The 24,639-nt window shown below is 43.7% G+C and overlaps 1 protein-coding gene across 5 annotated transcripts in view; it reads right to left on the bottom strand.

Annotated features, from left to right (window-relative positions):
• ELMO1 (engulfment and cell motility 1) overlaps positions 1-24,639 on the bottom strand; it is a 481,433-nt gene that overhangs the window by 180,784 nt on the left and 276,010 nt on the right. For all 5 annotated transcript variants that reach the window (XM_081932593.1, XM_081932592.1, XM_081932596.1 and 2 more), the window contains one exon: positions 695-799. In XM_081932593.1, coding sequence (XP_081788719.1) covers positions 695-799 — 105 coding nt within the window. The remainder of the gene's footprint in view (positions 1-694; positions 800-24,639) is intronic.

Below are 24,639 nucleotides of genomic sequence, written 5' to 3'. Positions count from 1 at the left end.
TCTGAATAAAAGCTGCAGAATATTTGACATGAAATTCATTTTTAACCAAAACGTTCTAGGGTCATGAGATTTTAAGATGAAGGGAAGAATTCTTTATCTTGCTTTTGCAGGGAGATAATAATTTGTCTATCCCCATGGAATTAAGCCCACCAAATATAAATGACAAAGGATGCATGATTATTTTTCCAGTCAAATCCTCTCCATTTTACTGCATTTCCTAAGATTAAATAAAGTTTATGACACTTACTCAACCAGTCTGCTAAAATGTCAGCAATAATATGCAAAAGAAATGAAATACAGTTATCTGCTTTCAGAAGAGATGTGTAGGCAAAAAGTGAGTAGGAACAAAATTTGGAAAATAGAAAAATGAAACAGCGTTCCTTTATCCCACATAAGTAAATGAAATCAGTCATAACCAATTCCTTCCTTTTGGGATTCAAAATATGTAGAAGATCAATCAAATAACATATCAGAGTGGGATTTATTTTGATCTGAATATAAACTGAGATCACTGCTCAGCACTCATCAAAACATACAAAAATGTGGTTCTATACAGCACTATTTTCTGCATTACTATCATATTAACCATATATAACTATATAATTACCCCATTTCCCTTCCTAGAAAAATGGATTTTAAAAAGGGACAGAAAGACCAAATGATAAATATGCCTGTGATAAGAAAGAAACCTTACCCGAATATAAGCATCCTGCTGGTGTTTTGCAAAGTACAGCATGTTGTCCAGGGCTAGCATTCCTGGGGGAGTCTGAGTAAAATCCATTGCTGGGTTTACATGATTCTGCAAAACATAGAAAAGGGTAACAGTGAAGAAAAGAAAGAGATAATATATAAACATATTTTTGTTGCATTCATTATGCTACAAGAAAACATTTCATTCTTCATTTTTACTTTTCTACATTGCTTTATCCCCCCCATACCTGCATTTTAGGGCATCCAAACAAATATTAGGGACAGGAGAGATGTAACAATTTTGTCTTATGCCTTTCCCCATACTTATATGTATTTCCTTTCTTTCAGTTCATGTGGTTGAACAAAACTGTGTTGGCTTACTCTGTACTTCTCTGTCAAAAAACGAATGTTGACGAATGTTGTTTTTAAAAAGGCCAGCAACCCTAACTAGTACAACCCTCACAGATTTAATATAGGATAATTTAAGGAATGAGATTGCCAGAATGATTTGCCATCACTTACTGGCAGGCAAAAGCTCCACCTGTACTCAAGTCAGATCTCATTTCTCTTAGAAAGACTTGAGACTTGATAGACAACTATAAATTTAGTTAACTTCCAAACTTGGTTCCAACAGTTCCTCACCTCCCTGATTCATCTGGGAGGTGGGAAGCTGTTATGAGGTAAAGCAGGGAGATATTCCTGTAGAACCCTTGATTTATGGAAGAGTATTACACAATAAAACTCACAATGCTATCTTGCTCTATCACTGAATTTCCTTTCCACAATTCAAAGTCAAAGCCTGAAGTCAGACAATTCTCACCCAGCAGTGGTGGGTTTCAAAAAAATGTATTATCGGTTCTGGGAGTGTAGCTTATTTTGTGGGTGTGACTTGGCTGTCATTTGACAGGGTAGGAGTGGCTTGGTGGCTTGGTAGTCATGTGACCAGGTGGGAGTGGCTTGGTGGTCATGGGACTGGGTGGGTATAGCCAAGTTAGCGCTCCATTTTGCCAATTTAGCAGTCCATTAAACAATACACAGCAGCCCCCTTTTCTATTCTTTTTAATACTGCATGAAGTTTTTGCTCTAGGTTTTGTTTTACTAGGTGGAGAGGTTGGCAATGCCTAGGGATTTCTCCTCTGTGTTAGAGACACCAAAATAACCAAGATGATATAAGGCAGTGATGGCTAACCTTTTTCTTGTCGTGTGCCAAAAGTACGCCCACGCACGCATACACCAACATTCCCGTGTGCCAGCATCCATAATGCAATGAGCAGCCTCTGACCCCATGAATCTTTTCCCCATGCGCATGCGCATACCTACCATGCATGCTCCCCCCCCCCTGTTTTGGACCAACCTTTGCTGGCACAAATGGCCTGCTTTTGCAGAGGCGGCAGCAGCTCCTCCTCCTGGCAGCCTCGAGCTCCAGGTAGTGTCTGTCCAGCCAGCCATGCCAGCCAGCAGGGCCATGTAGGAGCGAGCCGCCCAGCCTGCTGAGGCATGCCACCCTTAAAGAAATGCTCCACTCTGCCCATGCAGCCCACCCCTCTCAGGGACCACAAGCTGGCTTGCCCTGCAGGCATGTTTGCAAGCTGTCTGAAGTTGAGCAGGTCATTTGGAAATGCAGGTCCAGACAAGAGCAAGAAGGAGGGGGGGCTTTTTCTGGAAAATTGTGCACCCTGTGTGCTATTACTGCCAAGCTCGAGTATCTGCATTCGTGCGTGAGCCCCCACACACGTACACAACCACGTCGCCCTTTAAGGCAGGGGAAATGGGTAAGAAAAGCTGATCATGGCCCGTTTTAATGCCCAAATTACTTGAAAGAAGCCAGAGGAGATCTTGTCTGCTTCCATTTTTCAAGCCAAAGGCACTTAGGAGGCATATGCCCACCCAAGAAAAGAAAAGGTTGGATGGAGAAAGGCGTGAAGGAGCAATGACCGTTGTCCCCCCTCCCCTCTTTCCAGAAAACAGCCGCCCTCCTTGCTCTTCTCTGGACCTGCATTGCCAGACGGCCAGCTCAACTTCAGGCAGCTTGCAAACTCGCCTGCAGCCAAGCACCGCCACCTTCCTGGCCCCTTTCTCAGCGATTCCCATTTGTGGGGTGGGAAGAAGAGGCAAGTGGGCTTTTTAGGGAGTTATCCTTACCCGGCAGTGGCTGAGTGAGCCCGCCTGTCTGGCTACCTCTCCTGCAATGGAATGGGAGGGAGAAGTCCCAATCTCTTTCCCAAGTAGCCAATGGGAGCATGTGATTCATAGTGCTTGGCATATTTCAACTTGGGGATGGCTTTGGCGCACACATTTTGGCCTCCCCTCACCCCTTTGAGTGGGGCAAACTCATTTGGGGAACGAGACAAAACAAGGATCACGCGCGCATGCCCAAGGATGGATTGGGGATGGGGAAGCACAAAAAATGAGGCATGGGGGAGCCGCCCCTGAATGCGTGCTCTTCCCCCTCCCCCATGCATGCATCTGCAACCTCCCCCTACTCCCCACGCATTCACACATGTCTCATGCCGACACCAGAGACGCAAAAATCAGGTAGCTGGCGGAAGGCACAGGCATGCCCAGTGGATCTGAGCTGGGTGACTGCTTGCATGCCAGCAAAAAGGGCTCGTGTGCCACCTGTGGCACACATGCCATAGGTTCGCCATCACGGATATAAGGTCTCCTGCTGGAGCGAGGGGTTGAACTAGATGACCTCTGAGTTCCCTTCCAACCCTGGATTGCTGTGCTGTTTCAAAGCATCCTCTGAAGCTGCATCTAGTGCCAGGTTTGTGGTCCTTCCTTCCTCTCCTTTTTCTCTCCCTCCCTCCCTCCCCCCTCTCTTTCTTTCTTTCCTTCCTTCTTTCTTTCTTTCTTTCTTTCTCCCTTCCCTCCCTCCCTCCCTCCCCTCTCTCTCTTTCTTTCTCCTTACGTGTAAAGAAACCCAGAAGGTATTTGGTAGGAGGAAGAAAAGCCAGACATTTTGAAACTGAGAACATGCCCATTGATCATCTGGAATTCTCAGAGCTCCACTATTGATTAGCTTAGCCTGAGCAAGAATAGCTAGCAGCACTTTGAATAAGCTCTCAACTCAAACTCCGTGCACCTGCGGATCCCCAAACAGTAAGGATTTCTTTCTTTCTTTCTTTCTCCCTTGAAGGCCTCCCCCCCCCCCCCAGACAGTTTTTGCTCCCAGGCACTCCCTATGCCGTGTTTTAGGCCTAACAGGCCTCCCTAAAGCCCCCGGGAGCCATAATGAGGCTTGTGGGGACTCCTGGAAGGACAGGGAAAGGTAAAGTTGTGAGCCCAGTGAGGACAGTGAGTGGGGGGGTGCAGCAAGCTCGGGGGGGGGGGCTAGTGATGTTAGATGCGAACGAAAGGCGAGCCGAGCCGTGAGGAGAATTAACAACTTTTATTAACAGGACAGTTCACAGTTAAATACAGGAGAGAATCAATGCAGGGTTCATCTGACAGCTATTTATACGAAGCTGTCAGATGAACCAGCCAATCCCCAAGCCAGAGTTTCCCCGCTCTCAGCCAGGTCGCGTCTTAGCCAATCAGACGCGACCTGGCTGTTGCTAGCGCAGATGCCGGCAGACGGAGGGAACTCCCTGACGTCATCTGCCCGGACACAACACTCCTTCCCCCCCAGTGACTGCGCATGTGCAAGCGACGCACAAACGTAGTCACGTAAATATTCTGGGCGGCGCCGGACCCGCCCAGAACGCCTCAGTTCGGCAGGAGGCGTCGGAGAGGAAGGTGGTGTCCGTGGAAGCTCCTCCCGCAAGGGAGTGGAGCTCCGGGCGCCATCTTGGAGGCCCACCCCTGACGGAGGAAAACCAGGCCCAGGTAGGCAGGGCCGAGGGGGCGCGGCCGAAGGCGGGCTTGAGCTGGGCACTTGTTGGTAGGCCTGGCCTGACTCGGGGAAGGCCATTTGGAACCCCGGAGGGGGACGCCAAACGGGCGACACCCCCTCAACAAAGGACGGCCGGCAGGCGGCGTCTGAGGACGGAAAAACTCTGGGCAGCTGAATCGGGCGGACGTTTTCTGGTGGAAGGGCACCAGGGAACAGAACGTTGGAGGGCTCAGGCGCAGCGACGTTGATGGTCGACCTTGCAGGGGTGTTGTCGCTGGTGTTGGGCAGGCGGCGCCTCAGTTGATCCAGGTGCCGCCGCCATTCGGTCCCATCATGTAGCTGGACCCTGTAAGAACAGGGGCCGGTTATGGCGGTGATGGTGGCAGGCACCCACCTAACCGCCCCTGAGAACGCCTGAGCCCAAACAGTATCGCCCAGGACGAACACGCGGGAAGGGGGCCCCAGGTTGCCAGGCTGTTCACTTGAATAGAGTGGGTGCAACCTATCCAAGGTGGTCCGTAGGCGCCGGCCCATCAGCAGCTCAGCTGGAGACTTCCCGGTCAGGGGGCAAGGAGTGGCATGCTGTACCAAGAGGTAAGCAGCCACCCTTGAAGGCCAGTCAGCCCCATCCATCCTGCCCAACGCCTCCTTGGCCGAGCGGACCGCCCTTTCCGCCCGGCCATTGCTAGCCGGATGGTATGGGGCGACTGGGGCATGGCGGATGCCCTGAGAGGCCAGGAACAGCTGGAACGCGGTGGATGCAAATTGAGGCCCGTTATCAGAGACAACGACGTCCGGCACGCCATGGGTGGCGAAAAGCCTAGTCAATTCTCTGATCGTGGCCTCGGCTGTGGTGGACCTCATGAGAATGAGCTCCACCCAGCGCGAATATGCATCCACCACCACCATGAAGACCTGGCCTCTGAAGGGGCCCGCGAAATCCACGTGAAGACGGGACCAAGGACCACGAGGCAATTCCCATTCCCTAGGACAGGCAGCCGGTGGCGCCGGTCGGGAATGTTGGCAGGAGGAGCAGCCGGCCACCCAGGCGGCTATCTCGTCATCAATGCGAGGCCACCAGACATAGCTGCGCGCCAGGCATTTCATGCGCACTATGCCCGGGTGGCCCTCATGAAGGCGAGATAGCACCTGATGGCGCAGGCTGGGTGGAATGACCACCCTGTCACCCCACAGGAGGCACCCACTGTGCAGTGACAGCTCCAACTGCCTGGCCCTGAAGGGACGAAGGTGCTCTGGCACCGGACCCTCAGGCCAGCCCCTTTGGACCCAAAGGATGACCTGAGAGAGGTCAGGGTCAGCCCTAGACTTTGAAGCCACCTCTCCGGAAGAGAGTGGCAGAGCCAAATCTGCTATGGCCAAAACCGACAGGCAAGGCACTGTCGGGGGGTCAGCAACGGGCAAGGGGCAGCGGCTAAGGGCATCAGCGTGCCCTAAATGCTTGCCCGGCCGGTAGAGCAGAGTATAGCTGTATGCAGCTAGGAACTCTGTCCACCTGGTCATGCGCGGTGACAGTATGGGAGGGGTCGGCTTGTTACCAGCCAAAAGCCCAAGGAGTGGCTTATGGTCGGTAAACAAAGTAAAGTGCCGACCATAGAGGTAGTCGTGGAACCTTTTAATCCCTGACACTGCAGCCAGAGCCTCCTTGTCGATCTGGCTGTAATTGCGTTCCGCAGAAGTCAGTGTCCGGGAATAAAAGGCTATGGGGGCCTCCGAGCCATTGGGCAGCACATGGCTCAGGACCGCCCCCAAACCCACGGGGGAGGCGTCACAAGCAAGAGTCAAAGGCAGCTTGTCCGAATACTGAACGAGGACTGCCTCTGACGTCAGCAAGTCTTTGACAGCCGCGAACGCATGCGCTTCGCGGCTGCCCCAGCGCCAGGCGGCCGATCGGTCGAGCAACCGATGCAGCGGCTCGGCTAGTGACGCCTTATGCGGCAGAAATGGCGCGTAGAAATTGAGCAAGCCAAGGAACGCCTGCAGCTCCGTCTTGGAGGCAGGCGTGGGGGCGTTCCTAATGGCTGCTACTTTTGAAGGAGTGGGGTGAATTCCCTGGGCGTCAATTGTGAATCCCAGGAAGTCAACCCGAGGCACAGCAAATGAGCATTTGCTGCGCTTTAACTTTAAACCCGAGCCCCTGAAACGCTCGAGGACCTTCACCAGTACTTCGATGAGGCCCGATCGGCTGCTAGCGGCGATCAGGACGTCATCGAAGTACGGAACCACGCCAGGGAGCCCATGGAGCAGCCGCTCCATGAGGCTCTGGAAGATCCCCGGGGCTACGGAAACGCCGAATTGCAAACGGCGGCAACGGAAAGCTCCACGGTGGGTGACGATGGTCTGCGCAGCCGCCGCCTCGTCATCCACCGGGAGCTGCTGGTAGGCCTGCGCCATATCCAGCTTCGCAAAGATGCAGCCCTGCCCCAAAGAGTGGAGCAAGTGCTGCACCACCGGAACTGGATAGGGGTTCGCTTGGAGGGCAAGGTTGATGGTGGATTTAAAGTCGGCGCAGAGGCGAATGGACCCATCCGCCTTAACTGGGATGACCAAAGGGGTCTCCCACTTGGAGTAATCCACCGGCTCCAAGACTCCCTGCGCGACAAGCTTGTCCAGCTCCGCATCAACCTTTGCCCTTAAAGCGAAAGGCACCCTACGGGCCTTCAGCCTAATGGGGGCAACCTGGGGGTCTAGGTTCAAGGAGATGGGCGTGCCCTTATACGCCCCCAGCTGCCCATCAAACACATCAGAAAATCTGGCAAGGACGTCGGCCACGTCGGGAGGCGTGGCCACTACTTGTCTAATCCCGTGCACTGATAGGCCCAGTGCCGGGAACCAGTCAAGGCCCAGTAGGGCCGGCAAAGGCTTTTCCACTACAAGTAGAGGAAGGCATCCCGAATAGTCCCCATATTCCACCCGCACCAGGTGACAACCCAGGGTAGGAATTAGAGTCCCCTGGTAGTCCCGTAGGGTTGCGTCTGGAGGGGCCAGCTGGGTCTTTGCGACGCCTGGACAGAGGCGGGAGAACTCTGTCCACGACAAAAGGGATCGGGACGACCCCGAGTCCACCTTCATGGTGCAGGGGGAGCCCTCAATGAGGAGCGACGCCTTGATGCGCTCCGCACCTGCACCCGTGTGGAAGGCCAACTCTGCGGGGTTGGCGTTGAAGTCCGCGTCCACGGCGTAGCAGCCTCCGCGCGAAGGCTGCTGCTGCTGCTGCTGCTGCTGTCGTCCAGCACGGCCTCCAGGTCGCTGTTTAACGGCGGCTGTGGTCGGGACGTCCTCTGCTCTCTGAGGCAAGGGGAACTGCGCTCGGCAGACCTGAGCCAAATGTCCCTTCTTCAGGCAGCGGCGGCAAACAGCGTTTTTAAAGGGGCACCCCGAGCGGTCGTGGTTGCCTCCACAGCCAAGGCAAGCGGGCACAGCTTCCCGGGCTCGCTGAGGAGCGCGTCTTCTGGCGGACTGGCCAATGCGCGCCACCGCTCCCTCCTCCGGATAGTCGCTTGGCAAGGGAACTAGTTCGTCTACCAAGCAAGTGCGGCCTGGCGGGGGCGGCAGATTGAACATCTCCGCCATTGACTCGTCGGAGAGTTCAGCCGCCCTTGCTTGCTCGATGGCCCCAGTCAGCGTGATGTCCGCCTGTGACAAGAGCCGCCGGCGGAGGCGCAGGTCTTTTACGCCGCTGACGAACTGTTCCGTCAGATTGCGATCTAGGTCGGCAAACTCGCACCTCATCGCCGCGGTGCGAAGCGACTGGAGGAATTGGCTCACCGACTCCTCCGGCTTCTGAACACAGCGCCGGAAAGCGTAGTGCCTCGCCACCCAGGACGGAGTGGGGGCGTAGTGGCGCTGCAGGCGTTCGGTTAGTGTCGCCCAGTCCAGAGAATGAACGGGCTGTGGGGCGGCTATTGAGCGAGCGGCACTAAACATTGGAGTGCCGCAACAGCTCAAGAAGAAACTGCACTTCTCGTCGTCTGGAGCGTCGCGACGACCGTTGGCTATGAGGTAACATTCGAAACGCTCCATGAACGCTTCCCACGTCTCGCCGTCGCAGCCAAAAGGCACAAAGGTTGGCATTGCCGACATGATTCCTTCAGGAACGGAGAAAAGCCGGCCAGGAAGCAGGTCACCGGTGCGATGGTGACAAGAAGACACGCTCGGTGGCTTTCGGTGGGTTAGTGGCTGAATCCCACCTTCGTCGCCAGTGTTAGATGCGAACGAAAGGCGAGCCGAGCCGTGAGGAGAATTAACAACTTTTATTAACAGGACAGTTCACAGTTAAATACAGGAGAGAATCAATGCAGGGTTCATCTGACAGCTATTTATACGAAGCTGTCAGATGAACCAGCCAATCCCCAAGCCAGAGTTTCCCCGCTCTCAGCCAGGTCGCGTCTTAGCCAATCAGACGCGACCTGGCTGTTGCTAGCGCAGATGCCGGCAGACGGAGGGAACTCCCTGACGTCATCTGCCCGGACACAACAAGTGAGACTTACCTGTAGGCAGGAGGAGGCAGATCAGTTGGGGTGCAGGGCAGGCACCATGTGGCAGCTTAGGCAGACAAAACAGCTTAGGCCGGCAAGCAGCCTGGGAGGTGAGAAGTGACTGGGTGGGGCAGGTAAGTGGGGCGAGTGATTGGGGAACTGGTTCGGGGCATGGCAGGCCTGGGTCGCTGCCGGTTCCAGTGACCCAAGCTACCAAACCACTACGGATTCGGCTGAACTGGTCCGACCAGTAGGAACTCACCACTGTCACTCAGACAGTATAACTGATCCACAAAGGAAATAAGTTTCAATCCATCCAGCAGATTAACCTTGGGAGTACCTCAGCAAAAATCTCCATTTAAATTCATTCACCAAGATAGTCAATTAATCTGCAGGGATGGTGGAGGTAGGACATGATATAAATGGCTGTTCTGTTTCCTCTTACCTCCCCCTATGCTACAGAGAAAAGTGAAGAATTTATTTTGAAACATTGCACTTTTTCATAATAGTAGTACAACACAATTTTTAAAAGCCTAAAAAGCCAGCAGCAAAGAATTTTCTCCTCCATTGCCATCAATGCTTCTCTTGCCATCACATCTGCAGGTTGAAAGGAGAAGGTTCTGAACTCAGCAGGCCTCTGGTCATATGGATCAGTTCCTTTGCCTCTTATCCTTCCACTCTCCATGTCCACCCTCATGAGTTCATGAAATTCTATCCCAGAGGGATAGAATCAAGATCATGTGAAGTGTTAATACCACTTTATAATGCCTTGGTAAGGCCACACTTGGAATTCTGCATTCAGTTTTGGTCGCCACGATGTAGAAAAGATGTGGAGACTCTAGAAAGAGTGCAGAGAAGAGCAACAAAGATGATTAGGGGACTTGAGGATAAAACATATGAAGAACGGTTGCAGGAACTGGGTATGTCTAGTTTAATAGAAAGAAGGATTAGGGGAGACATGATAGCAGTGTTCCAATATCTCATGGGTTGCCACAAAGAAGAGAGAGTCAAAAACTATTATCCAAGGCACCTGAGGGCAGGACAAGAAGCAATGGGTGGAAACTAATCAAGGAGAGAAGCAACTTAGAACTGAGGAGAAACTTCCTGACACTTAGAACAATTAATCAGTGGTACAGCTTGCCTCCAGAAGTTGTGAATGCCCCAACACTGGAAGTCTTTAAGAAGATGTTGGATAGCCATTTGTCTGAAACGGTATAGGGTTTCCTGCCTAGGCAGGGGGTTGGACTAGAAGACCACCAAGGTCCCTTCTAACCCTGCTATTGTATTGTATTGTATTGTATTGAGTTCTAAAAAATAGAGTAGCAGGAGACACAAGTTTAAAAGAAATGGACTCTCCCACTGACCAAAGCAAAAAGGGTCTCTAATTAGGAACCAGCAGGGAAGAGGCATGACTGCAAAAGTTCAAATGAGCTATTAAGAATTCAGCAGAAGTTAGTCAGTGAGAGTGTCATCACTGTATAGTTAAGAAACTACAGATAATATGTGCCATGAAATGTACCACAAAAGAAAAGGGAAAACACTGCTTCAACACTGGAACACCTGATGACAAATATATGATGTCTCTGCAGTAACATTGCTGTGAGTTTGCAATGAAGATATGGTAATAGGGCAGAAGAGAAGGGTTACATTATTCTAAAGTATTATTTATTGACAGAATAAATAATACTAATATTGTGTACCAATGTGCTTCGGGTAAAGCATGGGAGGCCTGACAAAGAGGCATAGCAAAGTATTTTTGAAATAACAACTTTGCAGCAATTCCTCTAAAGTAGGGGAAAGATATTAATTTTTCCACAAGATGTGAAAAACAAGTGGACCATTTGGAATGTTATATTAATAAGTCACCTATTCTGACTGCAATTTATAAACCAAATTCTAGAGAAGTAAATGGAATTCTCATAGCTAATTTTCTCAGTGTTATCCTAAAGTAAATACTGTATATTTGTTAACTATTTATGTGGTCCTTGAAAATGCAAAACAAACAAACAAACCCTATTTTCCAGTGTAAGTGAATTCTAGAAGGAACTGAATATAACCTTTAAATATAATAGCAAAATTAAATTACAAATATTAATAATGTAGTAGAGCAAGCATATCTCCACTGAATTTTCTTGCCAATAGTCACAATATTCAGTATCACCGTTATTCCAGTTGAAGAAGAGTTGGTTGTGATATGATAATGCAATAATCATTTTCTAGAATACCAACTATAATAAATTTAAGAGCAAGGAGTGAATACATTCATGGAATATAGGATTGTTCAATTATTTTTTTAAGAAAGCCACATCATCTAGTAAAAATAATTTTAAAATCTGGATATATACTGTATATCCAGATGTGATCATTCAACTGCTAAAAGCTTTTTTGCTTCTACAGAATACTTTTTTCTTTTGGGAATAATTCATTCCAAACTAAGAAATAATTTGAGAATTAAGGATTGAGTTTATTGCTTATCCAACAATTTAAGATTCCTATGATACCATACTGAAATCTTTTACTTTAAAAAAGTTTATAAATATATATTAAACCAATATTGTTAATATTTGCTAACATTCTATTTTATATAAAATATTCTTATTGATTTATATTTCATATTTCTAAATTGTCCATCTCTGTCAAAGAGGATTTCCTTTTACATTATTTGTAGAAGAAAGCTTGCCAGAGCAAAGATTACAAGCATGATATAAGAGATGTTTGATCATTCTAGTACTGTGGCAAAAATGTCCATAATATTTAATTGATAGAATGAGTTTAACTCTTAATAAAGTTTACAAATATGTATCCATTTGTTTTATACTAAAATTATAATCCCATTTTATACCTAAAAGTTGGAGGAAATTGCTTTACATGGAATATACTTTGCAAAAAAGTCCACCTACGGAATACTGAAGAATATCATGAATATTATGAAATAACAAATGTGTGTTTTATTGGCAATGATAACAACATTTTCCTCACTTACACATAATTAAACTATTAAATTGTGTTTTTCAATTAACAACTTAAACCATGTTTTAAACTGTTTTAAAGCAAATCACTCCATCAGAAAAAATTGAATTCAGATCTTAAGTGGAAGAAATCGAGCACTGTAAACTGGTATGATGCAGAACAAATAATGCAAAAATTATCTTGAATACTGGAAGTATGTGCATTTAACTTTAACTTAAATGATTTAATTGATATGCATATAACTAAGTATCAGATTGTAGAGGTTGGCTTGAAAATCTATAGGAGCCAATATAATCCATTACAGTGATGGTCAACCTTTTTGGTACTGAGTGCTTAAACTGGTGTGCACGCACAGAGCGCCAGAAGAGAGCAGCTGGGCGGTGCTCATATGTGCAGCCAGCTGCAATTACTGCTGATCCCAGCAACTAATTCCATAAAGGGTTTCATTAATTAATGAAGATTATAGTTTTCACGAATGGAAAATCATGGGTAAATGCAGGCACACACGCATGCATGGACACATTTCTTCTAAAAATAATATTACAGTAAATGAAGGAAAATGGATTTAATGAAAAAGATGTGAAGAAGAAAATAGTAAACTGGTATTAAATTAGGTATGGGGCTTTTGGTTTAGCATGCAAGAGCCAAGTGGTCTTATCCATGTAACACTATAAGTATAGGAACTTTATTGATGACTAGTCAATTTTAAAGGTGGTGTTATTACCTGAAAAACATCCTAGACCTGTGATGGCGAACCTATGGCACACGTGGCAGAGGTGGCACACAGAGCCCTCTCTGTGGACACGTGCACCATCGGCAGCTTCTCTTCTGGGTTCCGTCACACACATGTGCGCTGGACAGCTGGTCCAGTACTTGTGTTGTAACATGGATGAGACCACTTGGCTCTTGCATGCTAAACCAAAAGCCCCATATCTAATTTAACACCAGTTTACTGTTTCCTTGTTCACATCTTTTTCATCAAATCCATTTTTACTTGTGTTCCTACGTTTACTGGAATGCTATTTTTAGAAGAAATGTGTGTGCGTGTATGCATGTGCATGCATAGACATTGTCCAAGTCACCCAAGATTTTCCATTCATAAAAACTATAATGTTCATTAATTAATGAAGCCCTTTATGAAGTTAGTTTCTGGGATCAGCAGTAATTGCAGCTGGCCAAGCACATGCGCACCGGGCAGCTGCTCTCTGGGTTCTGATGCTCTGGTGCATGTGCACACCAGTTTTGGCATTAATGCAAAAGGTTAACACTGTTATAGGGTCTCCTACATAGCCAGGAGGTTGGACTAGAAGACCTTCAAAGTCTTCCAATTCCATTATTCTGTATATTGTGTATTTCAAGGATCTTCCAGAATAAAAAAAAATGGTGAGAAAAGCTGCTTTATATCATTGCCATCTATTTTGTTTAAGGCATAAAAGTTGTTGCTATTTCTTACATTTTTATTTTTACTTTGTCAACCATGTCCTCGATACAGTACCCTACATAGCAGCAGTCAATTTTTTAAAAAAGCTTTGGGAGATAGAAAAGTCTGTTATGTAATAAACTAAGAAAGTATTTATTATCTAGCAAATTTTTTCCTGGATTATTTCCTAAGAGGGTTTTTAAAGTGAATTTCTATATTTATCTATTTATGATGTTTGGATGCCAGCTGTTAATACATTCTACATTCTATATTGTACACTGTTCTCTTGTCCTCTTCTTAAGCAAGAATCCTAAATAAAACAAGTTCGCTCAATTTATGATTCATGTAGAAATTGAAATATTAGAATGATCCTGATATACTAAGCAAAGCTGGACATAGGCCTTTCTGGTCATAGACTCTGCCTGCTCTTCTAGCTCCTCCCCAAAGAAAAGTAAAATAAAAGCTACAATCTAATAAGAAATAAAATGTTATGTAACAAATTCCAATCTCCTTACCTAAAAACTCACTGCACTAACCCATGTAATTTGGCAGGGCTCATGGCCTTGAAATATCACATACTAGAAACTTTTTCCCAGCCTTTTAAAAAAACCTTTTCCTCTAATATAAATATCTGTCTGTATAATTATTTTTATTAAAGAATTAAACTGTTATATGTGGATAGACGAAAAAAACCTATGCTGAATTTGTATCTTAGTTCTGCTAGATTGGATAGACCAAATGATGACCCGTACCATACTTGCATTGCCATGGGAACTCCATATGGTACATCTTGTTCAGAAGAAGCTGAAATTGACCAAATCTAAAACCAGTACTGTTCAAGCAGAACCTGGAAGAGGTCACCACCTGAGAGGAAGAAAGAGGTCACCATGTCCCAGTCTGCTCTACCATGCTTAACAGCCTGCTTCAAGTGTAGGAAGGAAGGTCACTGCATGATGGAATATTGTGCAAAATCCCCAACCAGAAAGGAAGAACGGCAACCGGGAACAAAGCCCGCAAAATCCTCCCAGCACTCCAGGGAAACCGCCCTAAAGAGCAGCAAGGTCATGGGATTCAAGTCCTCCCCCAAGCATGGACCTGGAACTCCAACCCCACAAGAAGAAGAGCCAAATCTGTCAGACCACTATGATGACAATGACCCCTTGGTAAGTGGGACAACTGAACCCAATGCTGTGCTTGTAGAACTGCTAATCCCAAGCACAGGGCAGAAGGTGATGCTGACAGCCCAACTAGGTTCAGGGTGCATCTGGTGCCTAATAAGTCCAACCCTAGTGGGAAAACTGGGGACCTGCCTAAGATAGTTTTTAAAAAACCCATTGTGTTTTGCCAGCTCTATAGGTCCAACGCAGGAGGAGTCCCAGCCACGTTTGTTACAGAGCCCCTGGAATTTGCCATAGAGAGCCACTCTGAGACTATTACTTTTATTGTGGCTCCAGGCATGGAATTCCCCCTGGTCCTAGGATTATCATGGCTAAAAAAGTGAACCACAGGTGGGTTGGACAAAGGGGACCCTTATCAAAGCTGAAACTCTATTCTTTTTTTTTCAAGTGGGATGTCCTTTTATTTATTTATTTTGAAAATTTTTATTGGTTTTTACAAATATTTTTAGGAAAAGGGTAAATAGGTATAGAAAATTTTGACAGCTACATCATGCGAAAGGTAGAAATCCCCCCAAATCTCACAACTTTTACAGAAAAGAAGAAAAAAAAAACATCAATATTTGAATAAACATTGGCAGCTTTTGATTTTACATTATATCATCAGTATATTCAATCATCTTTTGTGTCACTTCCAACAATTGCATTATAACAACAATTGCAATAATGTTTCAACCTCATTTTTGTGACTTGAGTCTTTTCACTGTTGCATCCTCCCCCCTGTCTGCTGGCAAAGCCACGGCCTCTCCCTCCTTCATATCTTGTGTACTGTCCCCTGTTTCATCTAGGAGGGCACCATGTTTTTTAATGAAGGCCTCCACCTCCACAACTGTATTGATTCTAATTCTGCTGCCCTCCCAGAAAATCAGCATTCCTTCTGGCAATAACCATCTGAACCAAATTCCTTTATTATATAATTTCTTTGCTAAAGAGGAATATTTCTTCCTCTTATCTCTTACTTTCTTCGGAATTTGTTTAAGAATGGTTATTTCTTTGTCTTTATATTTTAATGGTCCACCCTTTGAGCTCCTAAGATCTCATCTCTTGTGGTCTTTCTAAGAAATTTAACATGTATTTCCCTTGGAACGTTGTGTGTTCTAGCGTATGCTGAGTTGATCCTATAAATCAAATCAATATCCCACCATAGCTGTTGTTTATCTCTTTTAATGTATTCTGCTAAAATTGTGGTCATGATCTCCTTGAGATCTTCATTCTCTGTTTCTGGCAAGTTTTGAAATCTAAGAAAAAAAGATATTCTTTCAAATTCCACCTTTATCATGTGATTTTCAAATTCTATATTCCCCTTCTGAATTGTCTTAACCTCTTCCCTCAGCCCAGTCGCGCCCTCCTCCAGCACACCTATTCTCTGTTTATTTTGTGTTGCTTGTTGTTGCGTTTCTCTGAGCTGATCATTTAAATCTGCCAGTTGTTTTTTCAGTTCATCCTGTCCCTTTATAATAGTTTGAAACATTTGGGCAACAGATAGATCCTTTGAACTCTCTTCAGTTGCTTTAGGTTGTAGAAATGAAGCCAACTGTGTCTGTTGAGTAATCGGGCTGGACGTAGAGGATGTCGGGGCCGAAGATGCCTTACCAGGTGGTAATTTTTTAGGACCCATATTAAGTTCAGAGATAGCTATAAGTCTGTACAAAGAAATGGCGTCTGTGGAAAAAGACAACCGGGAGAGATCGTGAGGCAAGCAAGCTCAGAAGAGAATATTAGTCTTCCTATATAGCTCCAAGCCAAGTGATATGAATCAAGTGTTCCAAATCCAAGGGAGATACGTGAAAGGAGAGGCTCCTGGAGATCTCTAGGGTGTGATATAATACGAAGCCAGAAATTATTTCAAAAGGGAAACTTCATTCATAAGTGCAAAGAAGAAGGAGGAAGTTGGTCATCTTGGCTCCGTCTTCACAGGAGATCAGAAAGCAACATGTCCAATGTTTCCATAAAATAGATTAAAAGAATCAACTCAGCAGTCATCTTTTGCAATTGTAGCAAAAAGTCATTCTCCCATTGCTTAGAGGAAGAGAAAGTAACTTTTAACTCTCTCTCTCTCCTCCGAGAGAGAGGGATATTCCAAATGCCGCTTTTCTGATGGTGAACCCCCCCCCCCTCCAGTCTTAACACTTCGAAAGATTGAGACCACAGTTTAGAAATGCTGCTGTTCATCAATTGATTAGCTAAAAAGGAGATTGAGGGAAACTTCCCACCTCACCGCATTTCAGCTGTAACATCCAATTAGTTGTTTCCTTCCAGGCTCCGCTTGGTGAAGGCATGCTGCTGCGCACCCCCCACACTCCCCGGCTCCTGGGGCGAAGTTGGAGACCCCCCCTGTGGCCGCCGCCGATCCAGGGAGTCCCAACAAGCCGCCCTATGGCAGGGAGCCCCTCCAAAGCCCCCTGTGCTCCTAAAAGGAGCCCACCAAGAAGACGAGCAGCGGACGCAAATGTCCGTTGCCTTCGGGGACCGGACGTCGTCTCCCTGAAACTCTATTTCATGATGCCCTGGGAGCTAGATGAGCTATGCAATTTCATAGAGAAAAACTTGGAGCATGGCTTCATCCAGTCTGCCACATCCAAAGTAGCTGCCCTGGTACTGTTCCGGGAAAAGAAAGATGGCTCACTTCAATTATGTGTCAATTATAGAGATCTAAATGCAGTGTGCATGAAAATGTGCTCTGCTCCTCATGAAGGACATGCTGGCTCACCTTTCAAAGGGCAAGATTTTTTCTAAGCTGGATTTGTGGGAAGCCTATTACCGAGTCAGGATGAGTGGAAGACTGCTTTTCACTGCCTACTTTGGTATTTCTAGTTTAATGTTCTCCTGTTTGGGCTCCAAGGGGCCCCTGCAGTAGTCATGCAGCTGATAAATGAGGTGCTGCATGAAAACCTATGTAAGGGTGTTTTGGTATACTTTGATGACATTCTGATATACAAAACCAACACTAAGCACATAAAGGTGGTCTGACCAGTGCTGAAAAAACTCTGAGCCACCAAACTATACGATTATTTTTCAAAATGTGAGTTCCACAAAAATAAAATAGATTACCTGGGATACCGGATCTCGCACCAGGGGTAGAAATGGACCCAGAAAAGTGGTGTTAGACTGGGAAACCCAGCGCACCCAAAGAAAGGTACAAAGCTTCCTAGGGTTTGCAAATTTCTATAGGCAACTCATCCCATCATTCGCCCAAATTGCCCTCCGTATTACTAACTTTCTGAGACCCAAGGGGTAGATAAGCCTAAACCCAGCCAGCCACTAAAGTGGAACATGGAATGTCAAGCGGCATTCAAGAAACTAACAAAGCTCTTCTCAGCTGAGCTGGTGTTGAAGCACCCAGACCCAGAAAAACCCTTTGTGATTCAAGACAATGTCAGCACTGTGGAAGCAATGTGGCTGTATTGTACAGCTTCCAGTTTAAATGGCTCTGCTGGAAGTTTGCTGACCTCTAGTGGTACTCCACAAAAATAACATAGAAAATCAAGTTTATTCCCAATTAAATATTTATTTTTAGAAATAAGTTGAAATAAAGTGTGTTAGGCTATTTGACACATTATGAGTATAACTACAGTGCCTTTCACCTAGCAAAGACACATTATTATGAACCAACTAATTCAACTTAAGTTTTCTGCATAATTGCCTTTTTTAGAAGTTTAGAAGTTACTTTCATCTTCCTTGCTACATCATATTCACTTCCCTTACTACAATCTGATAAAAAGTTCTCTGCTTTAAGTAATTTAATAATGTTCCTTAATTTTTTTTAAAAGACTACTGATATGTCCACTCAGGATCAAAGAAGAATGTTCACACTAATTTAGAATCAGAATAGAGCTGGAAGCGACTTGGAAGTCTTGTAGTCCAGCTCCCTGCTCAAGCAGGAGATCCTGTACCATTTCAAATAAGTTACTGTCCACTCTCTTCTTAAAAACCTCCAGTGATGAAGCACCCACCACGTTCGAAGGCAAGCAGTTCCACTGGTTAATTGTCCCCACCGTTAAAAGTTTCTCCTCAATTCCAGGTTATTTCTCTCCTTGATTAGTATTCATCCATTGTTTCTTGCCCTAATGAATGGTGCTTTGGAAAATAAATTGACCCCTCCTCTTTGTGGCAGCCTCTCCAATACTAGAATACTGCTATTACATCACCCCTAGTCTGTCTTTTCTCTGGACTAGCCAAATCCAAATCCTGCAACTGTTCTTCATATGTTTTAGTCTCCAGGCTTTAACCATCTTTAATTGCTCTTCTTTCCATTTTTTTCCAAAGTCTCAATATCTTTTTTGTAATGTGGTGACTATAACAGGAAGCAGTACTCCAGATGTGGTCTTATTAAGGGCTTATAAAACAGTACTAATACTTCACATGATTTTTATTCTAAGGCTCTGTTTATACAACCAAGAATTGTATTAGCTTTTTTGGCTGCTGCCGCACATTGCTAACTCATGTTTAGGTGATCATCCACTAAGATTCTAAGGTCACTATCGCAGTTACTGTTTTTGAGCCAGGTTTCGCCTAATCTGTACTTGTGCTTTTAATTTTTCCTGAATAGGTATAAAACATTGCTTTTCTCCACATTAAATTTCATTTTGTTGGATAGGGCCCATTGTTCATGTCTGTCCAGATCTTTTTGGATCCTGAGCTTATCTTCTGGGATGTTGACTATTTCTGCCAGTTTAGTGTCATCTGCAAATTTGATGAGTTCCTTTTTTATTTCCACATCTAAGTCATTTATGAAGATATTGAAGAGTACTGAGCCTAAGATGGAACTTTGTGGTACCCCACTGCTTACTTCCCTCCAAGTAAATGTAGAATCATTAAGGGCTACTCTTTGACACTGGTTTGTCAGCCAGTTATAAATCCATCTGGTGGTGATGCTGTCTATCCCACATTTTTTCTAGCTTACCAAGAAATAGGTTGTGGTCTACTTTGTCAAATGCCTTGCTGAACTCTAAATATACTATGTCCACAGCATTTTGCTCTTCTGCTAATTTAGTCACTTTGTCAAAGAATGAAATAAGATTGGTTTGGCATGATCTGTTTTTAACAAAAACATGGTAGCTTCTAGTAATAACTTTATTTATTTCTAGATGCTTTTTGATTATTTGTTCCAATATCTTCTCAGGTATTGATGATATCAGTGGTTCTGAGATAATGTTTGCCAGCTCCTCCAGAATTCTGGGTTGTAATCCACCAGTCCCAGAGATTTATATTCATCAAGATTAGATATTATCATTTTCTTGCTTATATTAATTATTACTAGTCTGTCTTTTGCAGTTATGTTTTTGGTATGTTGGGCTATAGTTTCTTTTTTTATAAAGATTAATGCAAAGAATGAGTTCAGCAGTTCTGTTTTCTCTCTATTGCCTGTTACTTACTGACTGTTTCCTTGAGTTTTTTTTTCATATTATTAATATGTTAAAAGATTTTTTTTAATTATCTTTGAGTTTTGTTGCAAGTTTTTGTTCATTCTTTTGCTTTCCTGACTTTGTCTTTGCAGATTTGGGCTATCTGCTGATATTAAGATTTCTGCATACATTTGTGTTGTGACCCAGCAGCATCCTTTGCAGCTGCTGAGCAACTCAGATAGCAATGAACCCTGGGAGGAGGTGGAGGACCCTGGGCGGGATTCAGAAGCAGAGCAGGGACCAGAGAGGCTGGTTGGCCACCAGGAGGCGCCTGAGGCATGGAGCAGTGGGGAGGATCAGAGGGAGTTGGTCTCTGACACCCGCAGAGGAGGACGGAGAAACGAAGGCAATAGCTGCTCAGAAACAACCTCATAAAAGATAATGAAGTTCAGGTGGTTGGGGCGTGGCCCCTCCCAAGAGCTTATATAAACAGAGATGTTGGGAGGATAATTCTTGCAGGACACAACCGTTGAAAGCAATCTGCAGTACGTCTGGTCTGAACTATTTTGGATTCCTGTTTGTAATGCTGGAGAAGCTGTTATCTTTATCCGTTGGAGCTTGTGTTGCTGCCAAGGTTCTTATCTGTTAGTTTTGTGTTTGGACTTTCAGCCACCAAGATTTATAGTCCTGCTAATAAAGTGTTGTGGCATTCCAGATAAGCTTGTGTCGGCATTCATTACTGGACGGAGGGGGGGGGGGCGTTCAGAACACATTTGTAAATTGATTAGCAAAGAGTTCATCTATTTGTTCTGCTTGGTTGAATGACCTGTAGTATATGCCTATAGCAGTGTCATTTTCCTCCCTTTAATATTGACCCATATGGATTCTAGGAGATTTTCAACCTTTGTTTATTTCTGTAGAAATATATTGATCTTTTATGTATAATGCAACTCCATCTCATCTTTTGTTAGGTCTGTTTCTTTTGAATAATTTATACTCTCCTATCAGTACATTCCAGCCATGAGTTTCATCCCACCAAGTTTGAGTAATGACAACTATATCATATCTGCCTTCATGTAGTAATACTTCAAGTTCACCCTGTTTGTTCCCTAAACTTTGAGCATTTTGAGCAAAATTTAAAAGGCACAAAAGGAACAAAATTGCTAGACCAATCCAAAAATGGTGACATTAGCAAGTATTCCATCTGCAGATAGAATCCTTTAACATGTGTTCTTTTTTATTGGTAAAATAACTGCTTTTCCTGAACTGACAGCCAAATTTAATCAAAATATTCTATCCTAAGCAGACAACCATGGTTAGGTCATTCATGTCATAATTATTATTATAGCTAGATCATAAATACCATAATTATTACTTTCAGACAAACAGAATCTTGAGGGAATGACCATCCATTTTTTGGCACTGACTCTATGATTTTTCCTAAAGATAAAAAACAAATGAATTGATATACAGTTTATAATAACCAACTCTTTAAAAACATCTGTTAAATCTTTTGTAAATGTTTTCCCACATTTTTATTCAACAATAGATTTCTATTTGTATAATTCTGAGAATACTAAAATATAAAAATGAAGGTATTTTTCTCAAAAAATTTAAAAGTCAAAGAAGCAAAGATCAGAAGGGGAACTATGAAAATTGTTTATAAAATATGCACCAAACATGAGGGAATGGAAAGAAAGTTACAAAATATTATTCATTTAATTGGATGATCTTACTTCAGTTAAAAAAAATATGGAAAGGTGGATAGAAATATGGCCAGAAAAATAATCGAAGTACAGAACATATATTTGCAATCTTATGTATCTTTCTCATAAGAAAGCAGTTAGTTTCTAAGATAAATTAATCTACACTAAAATATTAAGATTTTTTATTTTTGTAAAGCTGTCCAGTTACTTGAAATGTGATGGGGGTATAGCAATGAAGGTTTTAATTTTTTAAAAAAAATGTTTAATCAAATCAGCCTTCCTGGAATCTGTTTTATGAAGTCTCTTGAATCACCAAGACTATTTTCCTTTATAGTGCACCGAAAAAAAGCAAAAAAGCATATTTACTTCACTTTGCTGAATAAAATTGTTTTTCTTTCCCTTTTTCTATTCTTCTCTTTTCATGCCACTAGAGATTGCTTGGATTTTCCTGAAACTTTAAAAGTGTAGGGAAACCATGTTCACCATTCACCATGTTTCATATTAGTTCCCCCCCCCCCTCAATACTATCTTTTCTTACTATTATCTTTCTCAATTTAATTTACACCTTGGCACAAATATATTAATATTATTCTTGCTGTCCTCTATATTGTCTCTATTTTAAAAAGGTTAATTATATCTTAAATTCTCTTTTCTGAAAATTCACATTTTCAAGTGAATGCATCAGATTCCCTAGCTGTATATTTTAAGCATCTTTATTCTATATATATATATGAGGGAGAAGTGGGTTTAATATTCCTGTTTCCTTTATTGGGAAACAATGACAGATCTATAAATAGGAATTTCAAGAAAATGAAATATAAAAATAAAAAATAAGAAAATAAAAAGCAGGTGCTACATATTGAGAAATGCGTGACAAATAAACAGCTGAATTGCATTGACAAATATGGATTTACAAGATAAAAATCATTTTACTAAGAAGACCTGAACCACAGATAATTGTGTAATGAGTCAGGACACTATCTTACACCTTGGAAGTTGTTCCAAGCATAAGTGATTCACACATTCTACCCCCACATATCTTGTACCCTACATTCTTTTCACACATTTATAGAAATGAAATGCATATATTTCCTAAATGTCAATTATATTTATATTTTAAACTAAACATTGTCCTGAAACAAGTATTTTTGACCAGATTATCTCTAATAGATATATACAAATGACACTAAAGCACTAATTCATAATCTTTTGTATAATGATATACCACTAAATTCTCTCTGTTCAAAGCAATGCTTTCAAAACAACATAGCCATATTCCTGAAAATTGAATATACCATATTTTTCAGAATATAAGACGCACCTTCATCCCCCCCACAAAGAGCATGGAAATGTTAGTGCATCTTATACACCGAATACAGCCATTTTTTGCTTCCCAAAGTCCTGCCTCCGGATTCCATTTTTGCGAAAAATTGGCGAAAAACAGGGCTTTTTTTTTGCAAAAATTGAAGCATTTTCCCCTTCCTCCAGCCCCCAGGAGCACTCCGCAGGCTTCAGCAGGGCTGGGGGAAGGGAAAAATGCTCTCATTTTTGCAAAAACGGGTCCATTTTTGCCTTCCCCCAGCCCTGCTGAAGCCTACAGAGTGCTCCTGGGGTCTAGGGAGGGCAAAAACTTTTTACTAACTTACCTCTTTGAAATCTTGGTGCATCTTATACACCGGAGACTTTATAAATAAGTTCATCTTTAATCAGAGGTAATATTCAGCAGGTTCTGACCAGTTCTGGAGAACCGATAGTAGAAAATTTAAGTAGTTTGGAAAACAGGTAAATACCACCTCTGACTTGCCTCACCCCCATCTATTCTTTGAGTCAGCTGACCAGGAGGGAATGGGGATTTTGCAGTAACCTTCCCCTAGAGTGGGGAGGGAGTGGAGACTTTACAATATTCTTCCCCTGGAGTGGGGTGAGAATGGAGATTTTACAGTATTCTTCCCCTGCCACGTCCACCAAGCCACGCTACACCCACCAACATGCCCAAAGAACCGGTAGTAAAAAATTTTGAATTCCACCACTGGATGTGAAGCATATTTGGATTGTGCAGTATGCAAATAATCAAAGTCCAAAGCATTCCAGTAAGCAAGAGTAGCACAAGGCAGACAACAAGAGTTCCAGAGCTGGTATATGCAGATTTGGTGGGGCCAATGCAGATTTTACAGTATCCTTCCCCTGGAGTGGGGTGGGAATGGAGATTTTATAGTATCCTTCCCCCATCACGTCCATCAAGTCACGCCCACCAAGCCACACCATGCCCACCAAGCCATGCCCACAGAACCAGTAATAATTTTTTTTGAATCTCACCACTGTTTAAATACTTAAATTTTCAGATTTAGATAAAATTGATTGTAAATAATGCTCAGTTGGCTCAGTATCCTTAAGAGAAATAAAATATTACTCCAGAAAAAAATACTTTTGATAGAAATGTTTTCGTATGTAAATGCTTTGAAGGACAGAGACAAAGTATAATCAAGCTTGACAGAAAGTTCGACTCAAAATGATCGTTGTTCTTCAAACCAAGAGATTCTGGGGAATCACTATATTCAGTTTCACTAGCTAATTTTTATCACTCTTTTCTCTTCTTTAAAAATACTCTTACAAACATCCAAGACAAACCGCAAAGTGTCTTTCCTTTTTTTAAAAAAAGAATTTTATTGGTTTTTAAACATTTATGGGAAAAGGTAAAGGGTTACATAGAAAATTTTGGCAGCTCCCATGCTAGTGGTAGAAATCCCTCCAAATCTCACAATTTTTACAATATTAAAAACAACATATAAAAGATAAGCAAAAAACAGAATCTTATTCTATGTTGTATCAACCATGTGTTCAATCATTTTTTCTTTGCCACTTTTTAGTATATCAACAATTACAAATATTTCAAATACCTTTATTTTTGTGACCTGAGGCTTTTCGATATTGCTCTTTTCTCCCTGCCCCCAGGTGGAGCCACAGCCCCCACTCCTTCATATCTTATACCTTGCTACCCTTTT

The sequence above is a fragment of the Natrix helvetica genome (genome assembly GCF_964273705.1).
Source record: "Natrix helvetica genome assembly, chromosome: Z".
Classification (NCBI taxonomy): Eukaryota; Metazoa; Chordata; class Lepidosauria; order Squamata; family Natricidae; genus Natrix; species Natrix helvetica.
The sequence above is the reverse complement of the archived record's forward strand: the minus strand, read 5'-3'. Positions and strand labels throughout refer to the sequence as shown.